Here is a 24,484-nt window from a genome sequence, read left to right on the forward strand (position 1 = left end):
CCCTGCTCCTAGACCGGGAGGGCGGTCAGCTACCTCAACTCACAAAAGACTCTGTGGGAATGGGTGCTGCTTGCTGCTTGCTTCTTACCTTCATTAAAGGTTTCCACACAGCATGATCCTGGAAACTGGTTCGAAGCTGCTGCACAGATCTAGATAAACTGTGCAAACATCTACAAAGAACAATCAAAATTAGCTTCAAAAGAAGCTCAAACTTTTACTTTTCAAACACACTGCTTGGCATTTCACTAATTACTGATATGCACTTCAAGTATATCTATAGACATTGTTAATTCAACTACTTCAGGGCTTCACGGGCTTTTCAAGCTAGCTTCTCTGTTAAACGATGCTACACACTGTATGAGTTCACCTGAGAATACTTTTGAGTAACATTTGGATTCTGCGCTTACTCAGTGAAGGTCCGGAAAGGAAACAGGTTAAACACACGGCAAAGGGTTTTTATTCAGACCATTTAAAGCTCATACCTGACGGCAGCTAACCGCACCTTGACACTAGACTCAGACAAGCCAGTCACAATTCGGTCCATCATATTTTCAGTCTCAATGATCTGGAGAAAAAGGTTAATGCTGCATAAATAACAACAGGAAGACGACAAATTTCACTGCTTGTAAATGCAAGTATGTTAATATCCATTAGACGTTTAATGTTGTTTTTAGCAAGAGTTTTGACCCCTGGAACGATCATTTTGTGGTGGGGGCAGGCAGCTAGCTCATCAGAAAGGTAGTACTACCCACTAAGGACCTACCAGAATGATAGGCATTAAGGGGGCAGGTTTTTTGTTTATTTTTTACAAACACTGAAAACAGTAGCTACATGGCATAAATATTGCAGAGGTGTTGCGTAAATAGTATTGAGAAAAAGTAAAAGATATAACTGAATTATCATTGGGCAGGTTCCTGCCAGAGTGAGATTCTAGAAAAATCGTAGTCCACACTCAGCCCTTTATGAAATCTGCAAGTTTCTGACAGAGCCAACCTGTGACTACTTTCTTACCAAGAATGGAAACTAAATATTTAGAAAAGTAACCCCTGCCATCTTTTTACTGTAACTCTATGTCCTGTTACTGCAGTCAGAAAGCTTTTTGTTTTTTAATTTAAAAACAAGATAGCTTACAATCTTCCTTCATTTAAGCAATGTATACATACAAAATAAATACTGTGTGGAAGAAATTAAACTTAACTTGTGTGGTCCTATGGACAAACCATATATTAGAAACAATACTAACACAATCCCAACAAAAATGTTAACAAAAAAACCTAATATTCGTTAAGTACGTCTATGTGCTAGGCATTGTGCTAATAAGCTTATTACATTATCTGATTTAACCCTTTTTCAGGAATTATTATGATTATTCTCATCAGCATATTGGGAAACTGAGGATTCTAGATGATATAGAGTTTGCCTGGGATTACAAAACTGAGAGCAACCGAGGCATCTGACTCCAGAGTCCTGATGCTTAGCCATGCTTGTATAGATATGGCTGTGGCTACAGAAGTGTGCCTGTGTTCACAAGGTTGTCCCCAACATGAGTGACACATTAATGGGAGTTCTTACTCCCACCTAGGAGAACACCTGTCTGGGAGAACACTTGGAAAGATCAACCTGGGGAGCTTAAAAAACAAAAACAAAAAACCTCAGGCCAATTAAATCAGATTCTGTGGAGTAGGGCTCAGGCACCTGTTGGCAGAGTCCAGTGCGTAGCCAAGGCTAAGGATCACTGAGCTAGACCAAAATGACAGGAGTTAGAAGGCTGACCTCAGAACAGGAGCGGGTGGGAAATCTCCAGATGTTCAAGCCAAATGGGAAGAGAAAACAGTGTTGAAATTAACAGTGGTGGGGAGAAAAATACCAACTACTAAGAACATGGAACCATACTTTAGCTATGGAAGAGGAATAATTTTTTATGTATCAATTTGCAGGTTTCAAAGTGACAGAAGAAAAGGTACATATTGATCTACTCCTCTCCCCAGACCAAATATAATCTCACCCTTACTTGTATGCACATCACCCTGTCCTGTTCCTTCTAGGCCCTCAGCTTCTATCTACTTTTGACCCTCACAGACCTTGCTCCCTGACCTGTATGCCCTGCTCAGATACACCACTTAGTAGGCAGATTCCTCGTTTCCCTATCCTTCCACCACTCATTCCTGCTTCATATCCCAGACCACTGATACTACAATGGAAGTCACCAAACCTGGCAGCCTGGTCTCAGTGTATGCTATCCCACCTCAGCAGGACCTTCATTCCTGGGTCCATCAGTGCTGCACTGACCGGCAAGAGATTCCAATATCCCCTAGGATGGTTGCTTCCTATTTCAAATTCTTCCCACCTCCTCATGCCCTAACTCCCTCTGTGCCCACCTCATTTTTGCAGGGACCTTGCTTTCTTCCTGGGACACAACTTCCTACTTCTCACTAATATGTCTCCAATAGTTCTCTTCACTCTTTGTTGAAGTGGGGTACTTCAAGCTCAAAGCCCTTCCACCCTGATCCAGCAACTACTTTCCACACCTCTTTCCTGCATCTTTATTCTGCCCCTCCCCACTGGATCCTTCTCGAGCTACCCCACTGCCCATTTCCACCTCGACTTAAAAAAGACACAAGTGCCCAAACTTTAACCTCTTTAAGCTACAGTCCTCTCACCCCTTCCCTCCCTGAAATGGTCACATGTCCCAAGGCTCTGCCCATCTCTCATCCTACGTATATGACAAGGCTGTGACTTCAAAATCAGCTTGATATTCCCTCATCTAAGATTCTTTATTCCAAGAATAAAGTGGTGGTGCCAAGGGGTGGGAGCATATGATTACTCTGCAAGAGCTGATTATTTTGAAGATGGTACTTTGGAGATGGAGAACAGTTATTAGACTGGCTGCAGGTGCTTAGGAAACCTGATTAGGGGCAAGACTCGAAAGAAGCTTCTAGAGGCACCGGGGTGGCTCAGTCAGCTGGGCATCTGACTTCGGCTCAGGTCATGATCTCATGGTTCATGAGTTCGAGCCTCGTGTCAGGCTCTCTGCTGACAGGTCAGAGCCTCGAGCCTACTTCAGACTCTGTCTCCTTCTCTCTGCCCCTTCCCCACTCACACGCTCTCTCTCAAAAATAAACATGAAAAAAATTAAAAAAAAAAAAAAAAGAGGCTCTAGATAATGTTTACTGGCCACATCCAGCCAAAATGTAAATCTGCCAAGGGACAAGTATAGCAATCATTAGGCATATAGATTTGCTCTATAATCTTGATCAACTCACTTGACCTCCCTGGGCCTTCAGTAAAATCAGGGAAGAGAGCAATGATTATTTGACTTCCCCCCCAAAAAATCACGTTAGATGGGGAAAAATTATCACATTGTTCAGAAGTGACATGGGAAACAAGGTACGGTAGAAAAGACAAGATAGTACAGGTCTAGTTAGACAGGAGGTCAAAATCAGGGAGCGGGCAATTAAGAGCAAACAGGGCACAGCTCCTATTTACATGCCCACATTTACTTATTCAGTAAATACCTGAATGCTAGACATGGTTTTAAAACTTGAAGACAAAATGGTGAGGGAGAGAAAGCCCTTGTTCCCACCAAACTTACAATGTAGGATAAGCAAGTGCAATGAACTATTTAATGAGTGCTATGACACTCTATGGAATCTATGGAAACTATGTTAGCAAAAAGCACTTTAGGGATGACAGGGGCCATACGGTTTAAGGCAGACAGAGTGAATTAAGCATCTACAAATGGTGAGAGGAAAAACATCCATTCTCAGACTAGGATGTTGTACTCCTGGCTGGGAAATGGCCATCAATGACCTTACCCGAGAATATTGAGGCTTAGGCCAGCAGACAGTGGAGAACTATGTTAGCAAGGCAGTCATTATAACCATCAGAGCAGAGCCTCATGCTTTAAGTTTCCTGGGGGTGTGGTGAACGGTATTTTGGAGATGGAGAATAGCTATATTCTGGCTGCTAAACCTTTCCCCTGTGTTAGGATATAAAATAGTAGGACTATTTGGAGGTATCTTCTCTTTTATGTACAAGATGACCCTTCTTAGGTTACAGTCTATCCAAATGTCTACAGTAGGAGGCTTGGATTTGTAACCAAACTTGTTGTGGAGAGACTTTAGTAACCCTGCTAAAGTTCTCGAAAGCCCACTACTTGAATGCCTGGTCTACTTTCTCCATCAAGGTATCAGTCTAGGAGCAAAATAATGCAAACTCAGAATGTGAACCTAGGATTCCGATCCACAAAGGTATTCTAAGAGCCTATGTGAATGAGCGACATGATCTAACTATGGTTTTGTATTCTTGAGGGTACTGAGGTCATCTGTGCAGGGATAAAAGGAGCATGATAGTGAATATACTAACCAAAATAAAGATAAAAATGTGATTATAAGGCAGAGAAAGGTTTGGAATCAAATTCAGAGACAAAATTTTCAGGTCACCTGGGAAGGAGTTGGCATTGGCTGTTGCCATAGCACTCTGACCCCCATGAAGGTCTAATAGAGTATCAGATAACTTTTTCAGACCTGGGGTTAGAAAGCCAAACACAATAAAACATGTTCTCCATGGTGCCTTTCAACAACTTCGGTACTGTGCTACAAAGCCTTGATAATGATGGAGAGCCAAGTCCCAGCCCCTGCAAAGGATTGGAGGTCTTTCCAGCCTATAAGAGCAATGCCAAGTAAAGCTTGAAATTGTTCTGCCTCATGATTCTTGCTGGAGATTCCCCAGCCATAGTTCAGCAAATATGCCCTATGGCACAGCTTGTGAATTTGCTTAAAAAAAAAAAAAAAATGGGAAGGAAAGGAGGGAGAAGTGCCTTTGTTACACAGACACTGTGCCTGCAGGAATATAAGTAGTGGATGAATCTTCACTTCCACTTCCACAAGAGTGGAAGTGCCATTTCTTTCTTTGCTCTTCTCAGGGGCCTGGGTTATAAATTTAACTACAGAGTTAACTCATAAAAGAATGCTGCATTCTAAATTGATCAAGTTTTAGGTCAATGGACCAGGTGCTATGCATTTCTCTGCTGGTGTCTTTAGTCTTCATGACTACATGCTTTTGCTAAGCTTTTTTTCTCTGTCATTGTGGCTCTTGCAGGGGTAGATGAGGATCTGACACTTCTGTTATTGGGACAGGAGAACCCTATGGCCTGTGGGAGTAAAGGGCAGTCAGCCTAGAAGGTGCATGGGGGAAATGCAGAACCCAGATAATCCTAAGGTTCCTGGAACACAAGGGAATGTTAATAAGATGAAAATGGCCTTGGCTTATAAGGAAATTCCCTAGTCTTCAATGAGCTCTAGTGAACTCACATTTTAGTTGTGGCCAAGTCATATACCATCTTTTCCTCAGAGCATATGAAGAACTGGAAGAGTCAGAATTAAAAACAAGACCCAACAATTCTTCCAGCATGACCCTGGATGAAGCATTTTCCAGTACTAGCAACTTCAGATTGGACTTTGAACTGTGATTGAAACAGGTCAAGCAGAGGATGCGAAAACCAGGCAGATTCCTAGTGGTGTCAAGAAACTTCTTAGACAGCTCAAAGTGGGTGGGTATGGAGTTAAGGGAGTTGGATGGTGAAGTGGGCATTTTCTTAACATCAATTATTTATGCTAATGTGCACAATGGCCAGGCAAATACAATTCAATTCCAGGTAGGCTAAATTCCAGAAAGTTTTAATAGAGGATGACAAGAGAGAACTGGTCAGAAACAGTGAAGACTTGGAATCAAACTCTGTAAGTCAGAAGAGGCAGTTCTAAGATCTAAGCAGTATGTTATTAAATCCAGAAAGTCTAGTTAAAGCAGCAGGGACTAGCAGCCAAGCAGGATGCAGCACATGGAGGTCAGGAAGAAAGAGCAGGTCTGACAAGGAAAAAGGATCTACAATAGACACTGAACCTATTAGGTGTGGATGGCGACTCTTTCGTCTAATAAGCGTTGATGTAGAGGAGTCCCAGGGGCCACTATTTATGGTCTAGCCCCTCCTAAAACTTATTTTTCTAACGTCAGTGAAATCAAGAGACTCATTTTAGAAACAGGATATAGGCTGGAAGGATGGAGAGGGGCCATGAGATGACAAGACAGACCCTAAAGTGAGAGAAGCCTGTACAACCAGCTCATTTGGTGGACTGAGTGGAATCAACAGGGGTCTGGAGAGGGATCCATTCCTAAAAATGGAAAACCAAACTTTCCCTAGGTTTTAGGAAGTGACCATCCTGATTTTGCCACAGAATACTTAACCAAAAGACATGATGTCATGCATATCATGGAAATGCACTTAATATTTCTAATTCTTGAGTACATCCTTTACCAATTCCTTTATTAAAACAAAAGAGCAAAACACACACATACCCCAACAGCACATGGCCTCCCATGAAACAAACAAGGGGCAGCTGCAACTCCTGCTCCTGAACAGGTTCAGCTGGGAAACCAATTCTCTGACTACACTCTTCTCAATGCCATTGAAAGTAGCAGACTTAACTATCTGAAAGAATTCAACACAGGTATGGTAATTTTTTGGTTGAAAAATGTTAAAATCTGAAGAGGATTTAGAAATAAATTCGTCCAACTTCTTTAGTTCATCAAAGAGGTCTCTGCAATTCAGGAAGATTAAGTCACTGGTCAAGGTTCTCTAGGCAAATGGGGACAGGGCTAGGGCTCCACTAGGTTTTCTTACTTCTAGTGTAAGGTCCATTCCACTTGTGCTTAAGGATGAGATTTTTGCTTAGCCTTAGTAACTAAATTGAGATCTGACTTGGAAAACCGGGGAAAAAAGAGAAGTTAAAAAGTTATCAGTGCTAAAAATAAATAAGTACATACATAAAGTTATCAGTGATATGGAAACTACAGTCTATATACTGACATCCAAGGCCAATAAAAATTAGTACACTATACAAAAGAGGTCATAGTTAATAAACTGAAGAGCCAAGGGGGGGGGGGGCGCGGGGCGGGGGGCGGGAACAGGTACAATTCACAGGGCCTCCAAAAAAGAAAATGACAAATCAATGATTTAGCTTGCCTGGGGGTAAAAATGCCAAAGGTTGAGAGAATGGAAGTCAATGGGGAAAAGATAAGCCAAAAAAACACTGTGAAGAAACCACAAGAGTTGAGTCCACTGACTTTTCCATTCAACTCCCTGATGATCTAATCTCCATTCTAGAATCAGGATCTAGCTTCCACAGATACTACCTAAATAGAACTAATACTCTACTGTTCTCAGGCCAGAAGCTCCATTTGTTCTAGATGAGAACAGTAGACTTCCCACCCACAGCATATTCTCTGTGATATCTTTGCCACTGCTCCAATGTACAATTTTCTAACATTTTCCTCAAGCAAATATTTTTAAAATAAAGGGGAGTTTTTACCAAAGGCTCTTTTTTTCTACAAGAGCTTCTCTTAGGACAAATCACTGATCAACACATATTCTGGAGTCTCACTAAACATTTTACAAAGTATTTCTTCCATTCTCTCAGTCTTCCATCATTCTCTACTCCCACATTTATACCAAATTTCTCTAACTTCATGATCTTAGGAGGTAGGGAGTGGCAGGAGATAGTTATCTTCTCTGAGGCAGAGAAGCGAAAGACCAAGCATTCTAAGAGTTGATCCTCAGGGCCTCATTTTCTTCCTTTCTCTGGAAGGCAGTGAACTAAATTAACACCTAACCCCTCCTACAGGCCTAATGGGAACAACAGCACTTCACTTTAAGAGTGGAAGTCAAGGTGGAAGGGGTTCTTAGGGTGGGCCCATTCTAAAGCTTCTATATTTCATTCTTGCTTTTAAGTCCCTTTAGGTAGTATTTTGTAATTTCTACCTCAGGACCTTTTTCTCTTAATAGCTGAGCAACTTTCACTTATGTTAAATGTTTAGAAGAAATACTCAACATTCTTAACTTTTCTGTGCTTTGGAAAGAAGTGGGATCTCTCTCTTGGCCCAACTTCTTTTTCCCCTAAAACCAAACACAGTGTGTCAGAAATACTTATGATGTCTAAAAATAGATCAACACTATGGAAAAATATTTCTCTATATATAAGTTTTATTTTTAAAGCTCAATCATCAACTTAATGGAAGGACAAAAATAGCTGCTGACTTATATTGGTACATAAATAAAACCATTAAAAATTACTTCTCAAATAACAGAACTAGAAACTTCCTTTCCATCTTTTACTGTTTTCCATGGATCTGAATAATGGATTGCCAAGAACTGTGCAAACAATGGCTCTGCTCAGCCCCTATTCCTCTATATACACAGCCATGCATGCAACAGTGTTGATTATCCCATAGGTTGGCTGGCTGAGTTTTAATGTCCAGACATACACAATTTATTCAATAAACACAAGCATAGCATCTACTATTTGCCAGGTAATGCTTCTATGGAGTTTATATTCTAGTTACGAACATTATAGTTTAACAACGGATAACTATTAAAAGAAGATACAAGTTGCCTTAAGTTTAAATCTGTTCTATAAGAAAGCTATCTTGGGGCGCCTGAGTGGCTCAGTCGGTTAAGCATCCCGACTTTGGTTCAGCTCATGATCTCACGGTTAGTGAGTTCAAGCCCTGTGTCGGATTCTGGGCTGACAGCTCAGAGCCTGGAGCCTGCTTCAGATTGTGTCTCCGTCTGTCTGCCCCTCTGCTGCTTGCACTCTCTCACATTGTCTCCAAAATAAATAAACATTAAAAAAAAGTTTTTATAAGAAAGCTATCTACAAAATAAAAGCTGAAACAGGACTTGTCTGACATTAATTCTGGATGCTTCCTTTCTAGAACGCTAGTTTACAATGTGATCACATCTAGACAGTGCCCTTAGAAAAACATTTCCAAATGATGTAGAACAGAGATATGAAGATCCTTCATTCTGTGGGTCACAACTTCTGAAAATGATTTTAATATTTTACAAGGGGAAGGTGAAGCTGCTTTCAAATAAACTTTTTCCCCACAAATAAACCCTTATTTGAGATGGACTATTATATAAGAGATGGACTCTTCCAGACTCATTCATAATAACTATTTTAATTACAGCTGTATCTTAATCATATCTGGCTGTACTGATCATAAAATTGGCTTTCAATGTAGACAATGCTTTTTACTGCACACATAAGGTACTGGAATTACTACATAGCAATTAGTGTCTCATCTCCTTAACTACTTCAGGTTGTAAGCTCCTAGGGGCACCTGGGTGGCTCAGTCACTTAAGTGTCTGACTTTGGTTCAGGTCATGAGCTCACGGTTCATGGGTCCAAGCCCTGCACTGGGATCTGCACTGATAACTCAGAGCCTGGAGCCTACTATAGATTCTGTCTCCCCCTCTCTCTGCCCCTCCCCTGCTTGTACTATCTCTCTCTCAAAAAAAAACCAAAAAAACAAAGAAAGCCAGATGAATAAATGGAAATAAAGCATCTCACTACACAGTTTGTACCAAAAACTATGTGAGAGAAAAGACACATTTTCTGAATCTGATGTTTTTAACCAGCTAATACCAGCTATTAAGTTCCCTCAACTGAAAGCATTTTCAACTATTTTAGACTATCACACATTCTCCTGTAAATTTTCTTGCTATTGTATACCATAATTTGGCTCTAGTAATGGTATTTAACTGTACATGAATAAAGTTATCGTTAACAGCATGGGCTTTGGAGTCAGAGACTGGGATATGATATAGGTGCTATCACTTACAATCTGGGTGGCCTTGGTCACATTGCTGATTTCCTAATCTGCAACAGCTATCTCACAGGGTAGTAGGAGGTTTAAGGGTGATAACATGCCAATGCTTAGCACAGTGTCTAACACACAGTAAATGCTCAATAAATGGTAGCAGTTGTGTTAAATTAGGTTTCCTAAATAGGTTATCACTTGATGTAAGTATCTGAGTTATATAATTTTTGTATGCCCCCATACCATGTAACATAATGCTTCATATGTTGTAAAGGCTGAATAGATGTTTGTTTAATACATGAACTGGATCTTTATTTTTCTCTTTGGGATGGTGAAAAATCTTATTCAGGCAACTTTGCTAACCAATATACAGAATCTAATAACATTTCCTACATAACTATTATCCAATTTGTCTGGGGTCCATTATATGCCAAAATCATTCAAACAAGGGAATCAACATGTAGAAAAGTATCCAGTAACAATATCCTATCATCAACACTTGATAATGCCTCTTTTGCAGGAAGTTAGACAACTGACCTCTCCCCGCTCCTGTGGCTTTGGTATGGTCCCATCTTTCTATACTCCATTACAAAGAGGCAAATGGGAATCAGAGTTTTTCACCACACTGGTTTATGGTCATTTATATTTAGCTATGCATTACTAGCATAAGGTGAGCCAATTTTTTCTGTAAAGGGCCAGATAGCAGATATTTCAGGCTTTGTGGCCTTAATGACTGTGTCACTAAGTACTCAATCTGCCACTGTAGTGGAAAACAGCCATAGGCAACACAAAGCAACATGGTTTTATTCCAATAATACTTTACGAATATTTTGTCAATTATATTTCGATAAAACTGAAAAAAAAAACTTTATGGACACAAATTTGAATTTGACTTTTCAAATGTCAGGAAATATTCTTCTTTTGATTTTTTTTTCCCCCACCAACCATATAAAAATGCAAAAACCATTCTGAACTGGCAGGTTACAGAATTATCACATAGGTAATAAGTACCTACAGGCTATTGTTTGCCAAGCCCTATACTAGCATTTATAATTATGGGGAAAAGTGTAGCAGCAATGGTCCTGGTTCCTTACCACAAACTTGACTTTCTTAAGGTCTACTACTCCACAAATATTGTATCATCCCAAACATTTCATTCATTTCCAGGAAGAATGTTCTGAAAACCCAACTAAGTTACTAATTTTAGAGCTCTACAGATCTAATAAAGATCATATTTTAACGCATTTCTTGGTTTATAAGATATGCCTTAATTGTTAGACTGTAAACAAAATAACCAAATTGTAGTTCATACTTTAAGAATAAGAACTGTAATTCATTGGTTAACGCAACTACAGTACCACAACTAATAACAGAACACTCAATTTTATGTCTCCATTTAATGAAACTCTGAAATAAAAATTCATTACTTCATTTTATAAATACCTCTATTATGTATATAGCATTATCACTCCCAGGTTTGCTTCTTTCAGTATGCTGAAGGCCAACGGTCTCAATTATGTGGGCAAGTGGCAAAACCTGGTGTACTGTCCCAGTTAACTCTTTAAAAATACTTACCATCATGAAAGAATGTTGTAGAGTTCGTTTAAAATTCTTTGGTAGATTAGCCTTAAGAAGATAACTAACAATTTAACCACAGATTAAGTCAAGGAATTCTGAATTCTGCATGAATTTTATTATTCAATAGCAGACCAAGTCCTGAAGAGTGCTACTTCTGTGGTACCGTCGAAAACCTTCAAAATGTTCAAGGCGTTTGCTTCAACACGCAGGCTAAGGCTCAGAAATAATTCCTTGCATCTGCCCAATTTCATGGCAGAGGCAAATACAGAAATTTGACACTGTGCCTTTTAAACGACCGTTTAAAATTACTCAACTTTGCAAAAAATATTTAAAAATATAAATTCATGGTATAATCATACTGTTACCGAGAAGACAAACTAGCAATAAAATCAAGCTACAATGGATGATAAAAATATTCAAAAGTGAAATGCTCAGGCAAGTTTTTCACAGCAGAAAGATACTAAGAAAAACTGACCTATATTTATAAATATGCTTTAAAATCTTGTAACTTTAAAATTACAGAAGAATTTACATTTGTTCAAAATTTGAACATTTGTATTTGGGTTAGGATTTTATACAAATGATGACCCTTTGGTGAAATGACATCTAAGGCAACCATGAACAGTAATACTTAGATAACCAAAGTTAGGTAGAATTTGGCCTCTTTACTCTTCTCAAGACATCTATTACCTATGATTTTGACCCATTATTGATTTATATTGTAACATACTATTTAACTCCAAGAAACAAATTATATTTGGTGCTTTGGAGAACACGCTACAGCTATACCAAGAAAAAGTTTTAAAAAACCAGTATTTTAAAATCTAAGAGTAAAAAGACATCATTACAACTAAAGAAAAGGCTTATGCTTCTGAAATATATTCTTTTTACTAGAATGAGTAAGTTTTGGAAATTTACAGCATAAAATCACTATCTTCATTGTAAACTCTTAAAAATTTATGCCCCAATGCTGTTCAGCTTTTCTAATACACTTGAAAATGTTTATTTTTAATCTTCCAATGAAATCATTTAAGATATTCTAACAAACGCTTCCATTTATTGAGCACCTACAGGCACCATGCTAAATATTTTAAATACATTAGATATCATCCCCACAATGACCCTGCAGATACAACTTCCTTTGCTAGGAAAAAGTGGGTAGAGAGAAATTCTTTTTGTTTTCCTTTTCTTATTTTTCTCTGCCTTTTCAAAACAAACAAACAAACAAAAAAACTCCACTGTTCAGTTTAAAAAGAAAAAACATCTCACCCTTGGCTACGTTCTTCACATGTAACATACAAACGTCTGTGACTAGATGATTTTTTTTTCCCCCACAAGGAACAAAAACTTAAGATTTCATGTTTTCAATTCTTTAGAATATAAAAAGCATGTAGAAGAAATTAAAAATAATAAAAATATTAATTGCCAAATCGATTCCAAGATAGTTATATTGGTATCACCATGTGCATTTTAATTGGTTCCCAATAATTCTTTCATCCCCTAGAAAATTCTTACTAGCCATTTCTTACTTTTCTCTGACTTACTGAGGTTTTATTATAAATGCTGAGCTTTAAGGCTATGTCTTACTGCTGTTTACCTCACCTCTGCTTTCCCCTTCCCTCCACCCATTGGGTAATGATTATACAATGTAGACAGCTCAATCAATCCAGAAAGAATTAAAACTCTGACATTCATTAATACGGGAGATATTTTACACAGATGTAGAACACTGGTCCAGATTCATACTTGTGAATGCTATACATTTTTTAAACTCATACATGTAGACACAAAAATAAACCCCTAAGAAATAATGGTAAAAATTATTTCAAAATTAAACAACTACTACACCATAAACATGTTCTCTTTGATCTATGTCAAAACGAGAAGATACACCCTTGGGATTGTCTGCCTATTAAAAAATGGGAATTTCTTGCATTTTCTCTGTGCTAAGTATAGTGAAACTCCTTGCCTATATGATCAGATATAGATTTCCTGTATTTTAAAGCTCGTCTGTTCATATACCTGTGTAACTGCTAATACAGTTATGAAAATTCTTAATGCAGAGAGGCCATATATAATTGGATTAAGGGTGCTTAATGATGCAATTTTGCAATATGGTTTACTCATCCATCTGTCCATTCATTTTTTTTGTCATCCATTCCTTCTTCAAGTATTTATTAAGTACAAACTACGCACCCGACAGTGTTGTAGATGCTGGGAATATGGTGATGAGCAAAACATAAAAAAATCCCTGCCCTCATGGAGCTTACATTCTAGTTCCTCAAAAGGGATCTGCAACTAAGATAGAAGTACTCAAAATCCAAGAGGAAAGCTTTCTGAAAAGCTCCATTAGTCAGATACCTTAAAGGAGCAAAGGCTACAATAAGTACTGCATTTAACATTTGTAATGTGTCTTATTTTTATCAAAAATAAAAATCATATCTTACTAAGTTTATTAATTTCCTTGAATTTAATTTATATTTACTACCTATTTTCCTCAATTTACACCTTGTTTATGATAAATTCCTCTAGTTCCTTGAAGAGAGTCAAAGTGAGACAATCCTTTTAAATTTCAAACCTAACTGATGATCAGTAGGTATGAATCAAGTGAGAGTCTTCAAAAGAGCAATTTTTTGTTATAAAGGATTTGGCTTCATAATTACAGGACTGTCTGCCAGCACTGCCTCTGCATGACTTAACTGCTGACTGGAGTTTTGACTGGGGATGCCAATACCTAAAATCATGCTAGGTATCTTCTTCCCTTTTTACTGTCCCATTAAATGAACATATGCTTCTTAGCATTAATATGCAGTAAAGGCTGTCATTAGAGACTAGACTTTGTCTGTCCATGGCAGAGATTACAGCTAATCTTTACCTGGCCCTGCTGTCAGTTACACTTCCTGCTAATGTGCTCTGGACCCTTCTTCCACTGAGCTCTCAATTGCTGCCTCTGCCCTTGCTTTCTCTGACCAAAATCCTTGAATTACAATTCTAAGTTCATTATGGCCAGGCCTCATCTGTTGTCATGCTCAGTGGTCCTTCATCTTTTCTTGGGCTTCTCCCTCTTCATATTACAGCCAACAGTAAGTAATGTTTTCCACTCTCACCAGCAGAACTTTTCCACCCTCCTTAACTTTCTAACAGGACACTGGGAAAATGGTAAACTTCAGTATGCCACAGAGTGATAATGAACGCAGAGCCAGGAATCAGAATACCAACTTTGCTCTGAACAGAAGGATACAGAAAGATCCAAGCATATTAAAGGAAATGCCACTCTGTCTATGGTTTCTGTATTTTCATTTCTATATTTATTCAGCAAATACTTATTGAGTGGTTATTAGGTTCCAAAGACTATTATACAGTTGATTTCTTTTAATGGAAATCCACCAACACTGCTCCAAAGCTGAAGTGGTAAATTTCTAACCTGTAGGTCATATTCAGTCTTTAGCTTAATTTTGTCTACCTCGGAGAGAAGGATTGAGAAACAGAAAAGCAGGCCTTTAGAAGTCTTTAGAAGCAATAAGATAGACTAACTCTACAAAGCGAGAAGGCCTGTATCTTTCTCCTTTATTGCTATGTATACCTCTCAATGTCTCTACCTCTTTGCTCTAGTTTTTTCTCTTCTTCATTCCACCTCATTTCTTTAACTGGCCGTTATATGGCAATGGGATATGTTATTTTCTGTATTTATTGAATTACATTCCTATTTTTAATTTAAAAGGCAGACCAAATTAACACTTCATATTTTTATCCTAAAACAGTCTTTTTGTTGCTTTTGTTTGGAGGAGTGGGGAGAACAGGGCTACAGTCCTCGAAATTTCTTTCACAGATTCTCTACTCAATTAACTCAGTAACTGGAATTCCACCTTGGCAAGCAAAAATATTGCATTAAAAGATAAAACAATAATAAACATTGTACTTCAAGAATCTACACAAAAAAAGGATACAAAGTTTGTAAGGCATAAGTGTAAAAGGTAAATAACTATTTTATGAAGAAAGCAAATAAAAATCTACTCAGTTATTTCAACAAAAAAAAAGGAATAGAAATAAATGCATTCAAAGGAAGAGTTATCATTTACCAATTTTTATACACTGAAAATAAGGATTCTCCACTCCTAAGAACCATTTTCATGCAGATTTTTATCACAAATTATATATTTTCCATTTGACAATTTCTCTCTTCAGTAGTTGCTATAAACTGTAAATTATTCCAACACTTAATTTCCCAGGATTAAATATCTTCCTAAAAACTCTATAATCCCCATCACATAAGAATGTCACAGTATCTTTTCTTTACCACACAAAAAAATTATAATAATTATAACTTATTCTTTATTTGTCATCTTTCTACAGAAATTACCAAGATTTAGCCTTGCCAGGAAATTATACACATTATGAATACAAGCTTTAATAGACTACTAATCAGACTATTGTATTCCAAGTATTTCTATAGAACATGATATCACAAATTAAGTCATTAATTCCAAAACAGTAGTTTATTAACAAAAAAGTACAAAGAAGTACAAATGGACATCCTACTTTCCCCCATTATGGTCCATCTATCTATCTCCCTTTCAGTCCATGGCACAGCCTTCTTGAGCTAAAATAGGCAAAATACTTCTCTTTCCAATGGGCCTAATAACCATCCCCAAACAAATCATTACGTATTTAAGTTATACAGTCCATGTCAATTTTTAAAAAATGTTTTATCTATATGAGTTGCTACAAAAGCCTCTTCCCTTGCAATATATCATGTACCTAAACTGAATGAAACATATCAGCATCAACATTCATAAATCATGCTTAGATACAGGGAATATCAGATCATTAGCATATTTGCCTTGAAGTAACAGATGATGAATGAAAGCGTAGAAGTGTCAAAAGGGATTTTCGTAGATATTTACTAAAACACTTCAAGTCAAAAACATCTTGTTAACTAAATTGAGGTACATGGAAAACATTCAGGTTAGTTGTGTTTTTTGCACTGATTTTTAAATCAAAGCTACTCACATATCTCATCTATTATTTCAATTTTCTTCAGCAATGGTTCCTTTTCAATTTATTTCAATAAACCTATAGTTATTCCATACTTCTCGTTCTACAAGCCCAAAGTACTTCTCTGAATCACAGTAAATTCCCAATACTTTTCGATTTTTCTCACGGGGCTACAGATGGGAGATTTAGTGAACTGCCATGTTCAGTAAACAATGCTCAATTTGCTCTTTCGGCTATAATTCTTCAAGACAGAACATGTGGATTAATTTACTGATGTTCCTAAAAGCCATGTGTAAAATTTATCTTACATTTTTTTTTGAAGGGGAAGCTCCAGCCTTTTAGTTTGTGGAGGCAGCCAGGTCAGAGCTTACTACTATACTTTAGTCCCTGCCTATAACTAGTCTCATGAAGAACAGGAGTTCAGTGTTAGACTAGACTATAGTAACATAAGGTGCTATATCAGTGAAACATTTTTGGGGAACTGGAAAATTCAGATGACCACTCACTAAACATAAAATCATTATTCCACAAAGATTTTATTCACATCAAACTTGCACAGTAGCAAAAAAAAAATCAAAACATAACTAAGCCACATATCAAAGAACAATATACAATAAGGATTTGAATTTCTCAATGGCATTGGGAAGTATTTCCATAAATAACATTTACAATTCTAGTGTTAGATCTTTCAAGGTGTCTGAAGCTTCACAGTGCTAGAATTGATTTTTATCAACACATGCAAAAATGTGCAACATAATAATTCATATTAATGACAGAAAAAAGCACGCCAGTTATTTGTCATTCCAGCACGGCCATGCCACTCTATGTTCTAAAAACAAACAACCCCCCAAATCCGGGTCCCATTCATTCTTCAATTATGCCTTTAGTCACTCTGCTTTATTATATTCAAACAGTCACTGTTAGTGCTCTTCACCACGACTTTCAGGCTGACGTCACTCCCTGCCTGCTGGCTGTCAGGACTGGGGGACGCCCCTCTCCCAGACTCACCTTCTTCCGGATGTCTTCATCGTTTGCTCCTAGAGAGGCATAGAGCTTGAATGCAGCCTGGCGGAGTTCATGAGCGTGTTTTAAGTCATGATCAAGCTATGGACGGGGAAACAAAAGGTATATTGCAACTCAGTCTACATATTTCATTTTCAATAAAACTATCTGAGTTGGAAAAAAATTTTAACCACTATTAAGATATTAGTGCTATCATTGAATTCCTGGTTATTTTGGGGTTCTGTTCACATAGGACTGAGCCACTCCTGTGTTTGTGCCAATATGACCTAGAATGCATGGAGTCTGCTTCTGTCTAAAAGTGGACACCACAACGTTTGACACTGGAATGGTATATGAAAGACCTTTGTGAAACTCTGACCCCTAAACAGCGTTCCTAGAGAGTCGTTTTAGTGGCACTGATGCTTGCTCACACCAGCTCTTTGAAATGCCCTCCTCAAGAACAAGGCATATTCAGGCCTTTCTAGCCTCAGAATACAGCTGGTAAAACTCGAGTGCTGCTACAGTACTTTTAGAAGGTTTTCTTAAACATGAAGAACAGCACTGGCCCGATTTCAGTATTTACTAAGATTTTAGAAAAGAGGGAAACCTTTGTGAAAATCCTTAATAAACAATACACCAAGGTAATGATTGCTATGTATCTATTACAATTACCTGAGATTTATATTCGGAGGCTTTTTTGATACATTTATTAAAATTACCTACTGGTATGAAAACAATTAATGCTAACTTTACACATGTAAAGTTTTTAAATGATCAATTCTTCCATACACCTGTTTTGTCACTAAACCACCATAGATGTGAAATAGAAGCATGTTCTCGCAACACTTTAAATGACTAAATACAAATCGGTAAGTATATAAAGCTTATCAATAATGTACATAATTTTATAACTAATTCACCCAAATGACTACCACTCCAAATGAATTGCCTTTGAAAGGTTCACCTTTATGCAATGATGTTATTTATAACATTCTAAGACCCTTCTTTGAAACTTCCTAAAGAGCTAAGTGGCATATTAGCTACAAAACCCTAACAATGATATATCTTCATCAAGTTAGAGTTTTAAGTTAATTGTTACTGACTGTGGTGTGTGAAGATGAGGAAATAAATCCAGCTGGGTAACATCATTTAGGGTAACAACAGTAGTTCTAAAAATATTTTGATCAAAGCAGGCACTGATGGATTATGGGAGGAACTCCTCAATATACAACACTCATTTTGATGTATAAGTTCTGAAATATCTAAAGTCGTAAGTACTTTCTAGTCATAACATATAGTTAGAATACGGACTTGGATTAACATATACCATGAAAATCATGCATTTATTAACATGCAAGAATTTCCGACTATGGGTCTAGTGTCTATATTTTTATGGTCAGAAACCACTGTATAATCCATCATCAAAAACAGAGGAATCTTCTCTATACCAGTTAAATGATTTACACATATGTAGGCCACAAGTTCTTGTAACTATGTTTCCTCACTCTTCTGTCCATCAGAGTATCCCATTTGCCTTGTCTGGACAGTCAACTGAGGGTGTTCATGGGGCCATAGTTAGGACTTGCTCATGTATCTTTATACCAGTGAAATACTGTGTCAGCGTGAGGAAGTCCACAAGGGAAAACAAACAAGGTAGCTGGTTCAATGTAACCCATTACCTGTGCTGCAAAAACAATACCACTAAAGGAAGAGCAGGCACTAACTTTAATACATAGTGTACATGACTAATACCAGTAACAGTGAAGGTTACTTTGGGCCCTTTCTGAGACAGAGAAAACATAAACCCTTAAGAGTTCATTTTATTTTCAATGTTAAATGCCAAATAAACAGTTGCCTGCCAAATGAAGTTTTGGGAAACTCAGGGGCATGAGAAAGGTCAAGAGGAAAGTTTTTAAAAATTTTACCATTGGGACCACTGGCATCAAAAATACAGTCACATTCATGAAACAGTACTGGTTACTAATTAGGAGACAATCAATGCTCTTTCTACCATGACCTCCTTAAAAAAATAAATAAATAAAACTTTCTCTAATTGAATATTGGTCTCCTATGCTTAGAGAAATGGATATGACAAACAGGCTGAGAAGAACAAAGTCAAAAGACATATCTAGCTATTCTAAGGAACTTACGGTTTGTGAAAAAGTTTGAGAAAAGCACAGTTTGGTTCTTGATGGTCTCAAACTAGAGGTTAAATAGTACTTTAGCTGACACTAGCAGGACCAAAACACAATATAAAACTGAAGCAAGGAAAGAGAAGATGACAAAAGTTAGACAGTGAAAGAGAAAGACAATGGCAGAGAGTAAAATAAGGCCACTCAGTCACCTGTCACAGAACACCCTTGACCTACAGAATGAGAATATAACAACATAGATGATTCTGGGAACTTACACAGGATTAGATGATGTTGCTGTAATTAGATGATGTTGCTGTAACTTACACAGGATTAGATGATGTTGCCCAGCTTAGATACACCATTATTTTGGGGTTTTAGTTGGAAATTAGGGACATAATTTTCTTCCTTCCTGATTTCCTGCTTAGTAAAAACTTTCTGGTAATTACATGAAATAGACTGGATTCAAAAACCCATAAAACATTATCTATGTTATCAAAGATTCCTTCATTTAAAGGAAGATTCCTTTATTTAAAAGGGCTCTGAACTGTAATTATCAATTGGTTCAAAGTTGTGAGCAGTAAGAAAACCTTTTAAAAAAATCCCTTGGCTTGAGCTGCTGAAAAGGAAAACAGAACATACCCTTTTAATATCAGTGATGGCACTCACTGAGCTGGGATACTTGAAATAATCAGCAAGCATGGCAATGAGGTGATCAGTTATGCTAGCGATTCTTTGTAGCTCAACATCTGGTTCAATCAGATAGGCGAGTGTCTCAGCTCCTTCAACTCTCTCCTCTAGTAATCTCTCCTTACTGCACATTCGAACCAAACAAGGCAGTGTCTGGAAGGTAGTGAAATTAATTATTGGCTTTGTGGTAAAGGCAAAAGCTTGATGGAAAGCATAAAATAAGTGAATCAACTCAACGGTTTTTAGTGGCAGTCATGTTTGTTATCAAATGTTTGAATAAAGACTTTCACAGAATAAAAAGGTTTTTTTGGAATGTAAAAACAAAGTTCAGTGTATATTAATCATTTGTGCTGGCATACCCAATCTAATCATACAACAGAAGTGCATTAATACAAACTCTCATCAGGCCTTTGTGATGGATAAAATTGAAACTTTATTGTACAACCTACAAAAGACATTTAAGAATCTCTAATAAATCATGTGTGATGTTTCTGTTCCACCTATTTATTTACTTAAAAGACATCCAGCAGTTTAATCAGGAACAACTTTGCCTTAGAAAAAGTATGCTATCTTTTCCTTAGCGAATAATATGGATGGGATGGCTTTTATTTTTTGTTTGGGGATCAATACCTACAGTTGCAAAATCAAAATACAACTTTAAAAATTCAGTGATCTTACCATTACTCAGATTTCATGAGTTTTCCTTTAAGTGAGTAAAACGCATCCATCACAGTTCCTAGGTTTTCCAAGTAACTCCCTAAAATGACTGTATCTACTAGTCCAATTTTACCTGAGGTCCTTCAAAAATCTTAGTGCTGGTCTTGGTAATTTATCTACAGTAGGTCCTTGATAAGAAAAAAAAAATCCCATGTATTTATTATTTCTTCTTCTTTTTTAAATTTTGAACATGAGCCGGGGAGGGATAGAGGATCCAGAAGTGGGCTCTGCACAGACAGCAGCAAGCCTGATGGGGAGCTCGAACACATAAACTATGAGATCACGACCCGATCTGAAGTCGGACGCTCAACTGACTGAGCCACCCACGTGCCCCTATTTATTTCTAAGGCTGATGAACCCACTTTAAAGAATAACGTTGAAGTAGAAACTGAAATGCTCTAATTATAGGAGGCTTTCCTCCATTATCGTAGTTAACTCAACGGTGCTTTGCTCCTTCCTAAATTTCTACTGTATCTTTATCATAGAGTGTAGCACTTTATTGTTCGCTATTGATTTCCTATCGGGCTACTGTGTGCTTTATAATACAGCCCCAGGCTTCCAAGAAAGCCTTATTCTTATTTTCTTTTGAACAATTACTAACATTTATCAATCCATAAATTCACAGATTATTGAATTAACCACTCACAAATACTACACAAAGAAGATGCTATTAACCTAGTTTACCAATATGGAGGAAACAGAGGGGTAAAGCATTTGAATAAATAAACCAAGGTTACTTGCATGGAAGCCCTTAGAATTTTACACAGTGTTGCTTACTTAGGGGGTCCTCAGATCTCATTAAAATAATTGAGTTGCTTCACCAAAGTCTAAACAAACATTAGTCTTAATGCTCTTTAATCCTTGGGTTCATTTTGCACACTGAAAATGAGAGATCTCGCATTCATAAAATGATATTTTATTTACATTGTTCTTTGTGGCTAATAAAACATTTAACATATTTAACATACTGTTATCTTCAAAATAACCCTGTGGAATAGACAAACAAAAATTATTGCTTCCATTTTCATGAGTCACCAAAAGAATAAGGGATGTGACCAGGGTTACCCATGCCAGTCGGTGGTAGGAGTGCTGAAATGAGACTCGAGGTCTTAGAACTTTTAGGGACAGTCTCTCATGTGGGTTTTCCTGAGTTCTAGTTGCTTTGGACATGTCACAATGATGTTGATGGTTTTCATGTGTTATTTACTTTTCTTTCTCATTATGTCTTTTGATTATCTGCTATGAAGGTGATAAAAAATCTTTATCTGCAGAGCTGGTGAACTGCTTGCCTATAAAACTATGTTGTAAATTTAATGAAAATCAAGGATTAAAATACATTTTCTATTTCACCTGAATTTTACATATTTTTACAATTTCTACATCCTTCTAATTTAACAAAAATGAAAAAGGTGACAGGAACAATTTCATTTTGACTCTTAAAACACATCTAAAACCAATTTTTGAAAATTACATGGCATCATATGGGGCACCTGGGTGGCTCAGTAGGTTAAATGTACAACTTCGGCTCAGGTCATGATCTCACGGTTCATGAGTTTGAGCCCCGCATCAGGCTCTGTGCTGACAGCTTAGAGCCTAGAGCCTGCTTTGGAGTCTGTGTCTCCCTCTCTCTCTCTCTGCTCCTCCCCTGCTCACACTGTCTCTCTCTCCCTCAAAAATAAGTAAATATTCTTTTTTAAAAAAATTAAAATTACATGGCATTTCATTAAAAAGAAAAGCGTTACGTTTTAATAATGTTATTTTATGCTAAGCACACAAACCATGGTGATAAATGTATAAAAAGGAGAAAAAAAAGGGAATACCAATATTTATATTCAACACTTAGGACTGTGTAATGTTCACATGTGTTTAGAATTAATTAGCTCACCTTTAATACAATACAGTTGTCATCTGTCCGAATTGCTCCAGCTCTACACATGTAAGTTAAACTGGAATAAGATGGCAGAGAGTAAATTTCTGCTTGTGTTTTAAAGCTCTAAAAGAAAAACTCCCCACCTTTAAGATCTTATGGGTAAAAAAAATAAGACAGCTATTCTTATTTATCTTGAGGGAGAAGGTTTTCACATTACCTTATATGAGGGTCTACCAATTCAAAAACAACTGATAGATCTAGACAGTAAGCCAGATATTTTTCAAAAATACACGCAAAATTGTTTTAAAAATAAAGGATAAGAGGATAAGCTTTGAAGCTAGGTGCTGGACACATTGGAGTTCCTTACGCTTGTCTCTATACTGTTTTGTTAAAATTTTCCATAATATAAAGGGGAAAGAGTTAAAAGTAAATATAAAGTTAACAGTGTCTAAGATTAAATGAAGTTGGGATATTTTAACTCCAAGAAAGGTAGTGTAAGTATCACAGAAGAAGCACTTAACTTGTCACAGAGCTAGCTATCAGAAATTAACTACTAACTCTTCAGAGCTTGCCAGCAATGGTTTTGAGAACTAGGTCAATGATTTGGTTCTACTGAAAAACAATTTACCTTCACCATTATATCTGGCTTTGAATAAGAATAAAATTACTTGGTCCTCCCTAAGTAGGTACTGAACACTGAGCACTTCAGAAACTTAAATTAATGAATTTCCTTTTTGAATTCGATTCCTTTAGTAAGCTGAGGGGGCAGGGGAAGGACTAAAACACTCAATATCCTGGCTTCTACAGAAAGTATTAAAAAAAAAAATAAAATTTTTACTTAGATTGTTGAGGACTGAATTGTTTATCTTAAGACTTGTTACCCACATTGTTTTTTGAAACCAGTTCCATGAGAGAATTCACCTTACAAATAAAGAGGCAAATGCTCAATTGCGAAGACAAAAAACATGCAAAAATACAAAATAGTATACTCATATTAAAAAAAAACAAAAAATTCACGATCCTTTAGTATTTTACTGAAAATTCCTTACTCTCACCAAAATACTACAGAGCCACAAATTCTTAAATACTGGAACTAAACAATTAAGCAAAGAATAGGTGCTCAACCTATTAACGTATTGATAATTACAGAACTGACATGTACTTAATACTTATATGAGCCAGGACATGTGCTAATAATAAGAACTTGACTACCTTATAAACTGTGACATCTCTGAGAATTTTATGCTTTGTTTTTCTAAACTTGAGGAAGCCATATTTTATGAAATCATGCCTTGGTTATCAACCTCAACTAATTCTCACTCCATATTTTCACATCTTTATATTTTCTTGTCTTAATCCTTACCATAAATCTGTTAGTTAAATCTGATCTAATTCTGTCTTATTTCAACTGAAATAAGGAGAATGAAACAAAGTAATTTGCTTGAATGAAACAAAGTAATTTTCTGTAGACAGTCTTAGCCATTAATTAAATGAGTGTTGCTGCTCTGCATGCTACTAGTAGTAAGCGGAGTAAAAAAATTCATGCCCATTTAATAAAATGTGAGACAATCCCATGACTTGCAAATTCTAAAATCCTGAAAGAAGATAGGGACTGGAAGTGAGCTAATTAGGCTGTTCAAAAATACTCTTAACATATTGATAAAGCACTGTCATTCTTCCCACACTATCTTGATTTTTTACCATTTTGCTGATGTGAGCTGCATCTCAATAGGTTTATCCCTCTGCAACATCTTCACAAAAATTTGTGGTAATAATTCTCCATCAACCAAAACTAGAAATAAAGCAAAGAACAAGAATTAAGGAATTCTTTAAATCTACAAAG

General features: G+C 36.9%; 1 protein-coding gene across 1 annotated transcript in view; it reads right to left on the reverse strand.

The window, feature by feature from the left end:
* The window catches only part of ARMC8 (armadillo repeat containing 8), a 107,387-nt gene that overhangs the window by 29,891 nt on the left and 53,012 nt on the right, over positions 1 to 24,484 (reverse strand). The window contains exons 9-14 of the mRNA XM_049628763.1: positions 24,343 to 24,433; positions 22,657 to 22,717; positions 20,007 to 20,207; positions 17,239 to 17,334; positions 483 to 565; positions 89 to 170 (exon numbers count right to left, since the gene is read on the reverse strand). Coding sequence (XP_049484720.1) covers positions 89 to 170; positions 483 to 565; positions 17,239 to 17,334; positions 20,007 to 20,207; positions 22,657 to 22,717; positions 24,343 to 24,433 — 614 coding nt within the window. The remainder of the gene's footprint in view (positions 1 to 88; positions 171 to 482; positions 566 to 17,238; positions 17,335 to 20,006; positions 20,208 to 22,656; positions 22,718 to 24,342; positions 24,434 to 24,484) is intronic.

This window comes from Panthera uncia, chromosome C2 (genome assembly GCF_023721935.1).
Source record: "Panthera uncia isolate 11264 chromosome C2, Puncia_PCG_1.0, whole genome shotgun sequence".
Classification (NCBI taxonomy): Eukaryota; Metazoa; Chordata; class Mammalia; order Carnivora; family Felidae; genus Panthera; species Panthera uncia.